The sequence below is a fragment of the Monopterus albus genome, unplaced genomic scaffold (genome assembly GCF_001952655.1).
Source record: "Monopterus albus unplaced genomic scaffold, M_albus_1.0 scaffold306.1, whole genome shotgun sequence".
Classification (NCBI taxonomy): Eukaryota; Metazoa; Chordata; class Actinopteri; order Synbranchiformes; family Synbranchidae; genus Monopterus; species Monopterus albus.
In genome coordinates this window covers 867,726-874,396 of record NW_018128186.1, presented here as the reverse complement: position 1 = coordinate 874,396, position 6,671 = coordinate 867,726, and the positions used below count along the sequence as shown (strand labels likewise).

At 43.1% G+C, this 6,671-nt stretch overlaps 1 protein-coding gene across 1 annotated transcript in view; it reads left to right on the top strand.

The window, feature by feature from the left end:
* aldh1a3 (aldehyde dehydrogenase 1 family, member A3) overlaps positions 1–6,671 on the top strand; it is a 60,357-nt gene that overhangs the window by 37,909 nt on the left and 15,777 nt on the right. The window contains exon 9 of the mRNA XM_020623622.1: positions 3,369–3,553. Within this exon, the coding sequence (XP_020479278.1) occupies positions 3,369–3,553 (185 nt within the window). The remainder of the gene's footprint in view (positions 1–3,368; positions 3,554–6,671) is intronic.

Below are 6,671 nucleotides of genomic sequence, written 5' to 3'. Positions count from 1 at the left end.
AAAAAACAGTAAGAAAATTGATGAGTTTAAACACAGATATAAAGGTATGTGTCAATCAAGATATGGGCAAGAACAGGCTTAATGATTAACCAGATGGGAGTGTGGATGTAGAATATGTATCCATGTAGTAATACTGCTTGCAAACCAATGATGATAAGATGATGTTAGGGGGTAGGACTAAATAAGTCTAATTTCTTCCTACTCCGTTCAAGCATGTACTAGGTATAAGCAAATTGAAAATATTTTTGTGGATATGTCTGGAATTACGCGTGATTACATACTGACTGTTGTTACATGTTTGAAAGAATAAATAAATCAAATCAAATCAAACAACATGAGTGCAGTGTGGGTGGAGGGCTCCAGGGGCGGGATTCAGTACACATGTGACTTGAGGCTGACAGCCTCGGGGTTGGAGAACACAAAAGCAAACAGGAGGGTGGATATGAGATCAGACATGAAGAAGAGATTGTTCAGCAGAGGGACCCGTGGGCTGAACCGATGAGGAGAAATTCTAGGATAGGCAGCAACTGTGAAGATAGCAGAGCCATTTGGGAGGGCAGTGGCAAAATCCATGGCAGAGCCACGTGGGAAACCAAAGGTGACGTTTGTGGCAAGCAGCTCAGGAGGACAGCGACATGGATGAGCTCCCTATGGGGGTGAACTGGAGACTGGCAAAAATTGGAACCCCTCTGGAGAACAGACAGCATGTTAGTGTCAGGCTTGGAACCTATCTGGAGGGCAAGCTGGGAACCACTGAGCTGGAGGCTGGCACTGGGAGGACAAGCAGGACAAGCAAAGATTTGGGAACCAGAGCAGAGGTTCAATTCCAGGAGCATGGAGCTGGCAGATGGCAACTGGGCAGCTGGGGACCTGTTGTGATGGCAGGGATGCTGTATAGTAAGCAGACTGGTTAGTCAGGGACTAACAAGACGTCTGCAAGGCTGTGGTTTTATGATGCTGTAAAGCTGTTCTCAGAGGTGTTGAATGACTGTGGCTTGGGAGTACTGAAGGACTGAGGTTTAGGAGAGGTGTTGAATGACTGTGGCTTGGGAGTACTGAAGGACTGAGGTTTAGGAGCACCCTGGGCCTAGAGCTATTTTTATTTCTATTTATCTCATTTCACAATGAGCATTTGTCTGTCTGCATTGTTTACTGCCTGTTTATACTGTTTATTTTGCATTGTTTGCACTGTTTGTTGCTTGTTAATACTGTTTACTTTGTTATACTACACAGCCTTATGCTGGTTTACTGTTTACTTGCCCCTTGCATGGGGATATGTACATGCACATTGAGAACCAATGTACCAGAGTCAAATTCCTCGTGTGTTCGACACACCTGGCCAATAAAGCTGATTCTGATTCTTCTGATCTAGACATCGCAACTAACATAGTAGCTCAGTGTTCTAACATCCGCAAATGCTACAGCAAGGGGGAGCCAAGACAAGATATCATCACCCCCACAATTGGAGATTGGGTACCAAGCCCCAGTAACAGGCCCAAATGAGCTTAGTACAAGAGCAGCTGACCTGAGATTGAAGATCCCAACCAAGATGGACACCTGGAACCTCCGTGGCCAGTTACCAAGACTAAGTGAAGTACCTTCTGAAAGTCTACTAGAGGATGTGAATGCAGCACTAAGAACAATCCCTACTACGACATCTTCTGGTAGAGGACCCGAGCTTGAAGGAAGGAAAGACCACCCCAAAGTGGGGAGAGTGGGGAAATTTTATATATATAATTTTCCTTTTCAAACCCCATGGGTGGTGTGTGTGTCTTCCTCTACCAGAGGCCTGGGAGTTTGAGGGTTTTGTGCAGTTTTTTAGCTGTTCTTAGCACTGCACTCTTCTTGGACAAAGAGCTCTGATGTTGTTCCTGGGATCTGTTGGAGCCACTCTTCTGGCTTAGGAGTCACAGCCCGAAGTGCTCCTACCACCACTGGAAATACTGTGGCCTTCACTTTTCACATCATCTTCAGTTATATATACTGTATATAAGTAAACAAGGGAATGAATGGGGGTGCTTGCAACCTGGACAAAGAAAGAGTCCACAGACAAATAATGGCTGGAATAGTCTTATATAGCACTTTTCTATGCATCGTAACACACTACAAGTGCTTTACACTATTTCCCAGTCACCCATTTGCACACTGTTGATATCACCAGGAGCAACTAGGGATTCGGTGTCTTGCTCAAGGACACCTCAACACAGGGACTGGAGTAGCCGGGGACTGAATTGCCGACCCTACAGATAAAGGTCGACCCACTCTACCTCCTGAGCCATAGCCACCCCAAATAGGATGTGACCATAGACTGGCCAAAATCATAGGCCTGAGATAAAGGCTGTGTAAGGGACTGCAGAGGACCCTGGCTGGCTTCAGTTGCTGTGTTGATAGTTCTCTCATTCACGGACTGCCAGTGGAAGAAACCAAGTCAAGCCAAGTCAACTCCCTGGTACAGTACATCCACCGTGATGAACAGATCCTCATTTCTTAATATAATCTTTAAACAGCACCTGTTAAAATAGCAAACAGTGTAATTCCCAGTCCTGGGTCCAGTTTTACTGCTGTCTTTACTAAACGGAGTCAACTTGTCACAACCTAGTGTTTGTATGAAATACATTCATATCGAACTATTTTGCAGTAGCAAAATGATTTCGGGTAAATATAAGCTGCTAGGATTACATTTCCTCATATTGATAGTACTGTAGAGTATCTCAAAGGGCCAAAGGGTCAAAGGGTTTATTTGTCATATGCACAGTTAGGAAACGTGTTTCCCTGTACAATGAAATTCTTTTCCGTCCACATGAAAGCCACAAAATACAAATGAAATATTAAGTAGATAAATAAGTAACACAAAATTTAAGGCACTTTAAGCAGCAAATGCAGCAATATAATAAAAACATATAAGAAAATAATAAGAGAATGTATGCTGCATGGGAGAAGCATGTGCAGCAGTCAACAGTCAATGTGCATCTATAATTGTTCACTACCAATCTGTGCATTACAATTAAATTATTGATAAGACAAACAAAAAATGTTGGCTACAAAAAGCAACATTTTTAAATTTTTGCTCCAGAACCGAATGTTGTAATGATATGATTAGTTAGGGTTAAACAACTATAACTAGCTACAGATAGTGACCGTAGGATTTGCAAAGTAGACAAAGCAGGCAGTGGGAAGGATGCGACTATATTTTATAAAGTATTTTATAACTCCTTAATAGCTCGCCATCAACTTAACATTCAGACTGATGATAGATAGTAGAGTAAAGAAAATGTAATTTTCTCCTGTAAAAGCTAAATGTTTGCTAAAATGTTAGTGGTTCTTGCTTATTGATGTTTTCCACTAAGTATTTGTATGTGTGTCTACAGTGCAGCTGGCTGTGAAGGAAACCCAGAAAGGAGCTTTTTATAACCAGGGCCAGTCCTGCACAGCTGCATCACGTGTCTTTGTGGAGGAGAGTATTTATGAAGAGTTTGTGAGATGCAGCATAGAAAATGCCAAGAAGATTGTTACAGGAGACCCACTAGACCCCCAGACATCACACGGACCACAGGTACAACCACACAATCAGCATCAGAGAATACTAACTGATAAGTAGGAATTAACACTGCAGTAATTTTTGGAGGCAGCAAAACATGTTGTAAACATGACACTGACATACAGTATCTTCAACTTTTAAGTGTATATGGCAAACCTGTCAGCAAAATGTTGCTCATATACCTCTCCAGCAGATACAAAGCAACATTATTATTGATTTGCAGTTGTGTCTCTGGTTATCTGGCAATTTAAGTTCAATGTTCTCTTTTTCCTTGCTCAGTTTCTGGTTTTTCCCAGCTCATGATATAAATATCGGGATTTGTTACTTGGTAAATACTCCACTGTGTTTACTAGCCCTACTGTCATCTACTGTGTTGGACACAGCACTGGAAGACACCATAAAAATGCTCCAGGATGCAACTCTAAACTGCTCTTTAATGGAGGAGGATGGGTTAGCAAAATGACATTTGTTGAAAAAAGTCTTGAACACTGAAGTCCTTTTGCTTGTAAAACTGCTGCTTGAAAATACTTCTGATAAATCATAAATCTCACCTTGATTTGATTTATTCTTTCAAGCATGTAAAGACAGTTGATATGTCAACACACATAATTTTACACATATCCAACAAATGCTAATCCAATATCAATTTGCTTATACCTAGTACATGCTTGAATGGAGTAGGAAGAAGTCAGACTTATCCAGTCCTACCCCATGAATACAGCAGACAAGAAGGATCTAATGGTACTTACTGATCTCTGGTCAGGTTCAGGTGATGAGCCCTTCTCTGCAATTCTTCTCCTGTAAGACAGAGTCCAGAATTATTTCTGAAAAACAGTTGCTATTTTTAAAAACATATCATCATGTTTAATGTTAATATCATAAAGCACAGACCACACAATTCCTCCTGAACTCCACATTTTTAAAACCTAAATTCCTTAGATTTCTCTAGATCTTACAGTGATACTTCTCTGTCAGCAACAAAGTGCATTTAAATTACGATTTTACTACATATCATCTCATAATACTGAGGAATAGTGAGAGTGATGAGTACATGAACTTATTCTTCAGGTGGCACAACAAAATCCATTGCGACCAACATTGGGGTTTGCTAAATCTACTGTATGGCAACTGTGTCAAGTTTCACTTTTCTGTAGTATATGAAACAAGATCTGAAATTCATTCATATGACTCAAGTGCCTATTTTGAGACGTACTGAATCGAAGAGTAATATATGATGTGTCGCTACCTCCTTGCTAACAGGGCACTCATCTCCTCCATGAGCCCTCCTCCTCCAGGCAGAGGGCCGTTGCCTCTGGCTTCAGATTTGGCCCCTCCAGCCCCTGGCATGGCTGCTGCCAGAGCGGCCGCCGCCTTCCATATTCAGAGATAGAATATTACTGTCACACCATTTCTTTATCTTCTCAAGTTCCTGTGAAACCCGTCCAGAGAGTTGCTGTAGGTTTTCACCCGATGCCCATATGGTAGTGTCATCAGCAAACAAAACCACTTTCACTAAATCAGAAACCTTGCATATATCGTTAATGTATAATATAAATAATTTAGGTCCCAAAACAGAACCCTGAGGCACTCCACATACAATATCCAGCTCACTCGATTGGTATTCACCCAACTTCACAAATTGACGCCTCTGTGTCAAATAACTACTAATCAATTTCTTCTTCTAAACCTTACACTTACTTGTCCTATTTGTTTTGGGAATGGGCTCATTACAGTGCACTACAGTGATGAGAAGTGGGCTACTGGAACAAGACATTCATGGACAAGAGAGGAGAACAGGGAACTATTGGAATGCTACTATACAAGTAACCCCAGTGAGAGGGGTTACATACGGAGGATGTGGGACCTATGGATACTTCAAAACCCAACATTCAACAGTCAAATTACTCGTGTGTCCGACACACCTGGCCAATAAAGCTGATTCTGATTCTTCTGATCTAGACATCGCAACTAACATAGTAGCTCAGTGCTATAACATCCGCAAGAAGCACCTGCTATCACAACTAGAGATTGACGAGGCACAACACGAATGCTCCAGCAAGGGGGAGCCAGGACGACAGGTCAGGGGGGAGATATCATCACCATCACCCCCACAATTGGAGATTGGATACCAAGCCCCAATAACAGGCCCGGATAAGCTTGATTCAAGGGCTGCTGACCTGAAACTGCAAGGCAACATAGCAGATGTTGAGGATAGCTACAAGTGCCTTGGGATCCCGCAGGCAAATGGGAACCATGAAGAGGCCACAAGGAAAGCAGAAACCACCAAGTACCTGCAGAGAGTAAGCCAAGTCCTGACAAGCCAGCTAAATGGAAACAACAAAGTCCGGGCTGGTCATCAGGTACCCCGCTGGCATAATAAGCTGGCCAAAGGAGGAGATAGAGGCCACTGACATCAAGACAAAGAAGCTCCTTACAATGCACGGCGGGTTCCACCCCAAGTCCAACATCCTGAGACTGTACACTAAGTGGAAGGAAGGAGGCCGAGGATTAGTGAGCGTCAGAGTCACTATCCAGGATGAAACAACAAAGATCCACGAATACATCAGGAAGATGGCCCCGAGTGATGACGTGCTTAGTGAATACCTCAGACAGCAGAAACCAGAGGAACTAGGGAAGGAAGAGCAGGAACCCTCATGGAAGGCCAAACCTCTGCACAGTATGTCCTACCATCAAATAGTAGAAGTGGCTGATATCGAAAAATCCTACCAGTGGCTGGACAAAGCTGGACTGAAAGACAGCACAGAGGCACTAATCATGGCAGCACAAGAACAAGCTCTAAGTACAAGATCAATAGAGTCAGGGGTCTACCATACCAGACAGGACCCCAGGTGCAGGCTGTGCAAAGATGCTCCTGAGACAATCCAGCACATAACAGCAGGGTGCAAGATGCTAGCAAGCAGCGCATACATGGAATGCCATAACCAATGGCCGGCATAGTGTACAGAAACATCTGTGCCGAGTACAGGCTAGAAGTCCCAAAGTCAAAATGGGATACACCTCCAAAGGTGGTTGAGAATGACCAAGCTAAGATCCTGTGGGACTTCCGGGTACAAACTGACAAACTGGTAATGGCCAACCAACTGGACATAGTAGTGGTGGACAAACAGAGGAA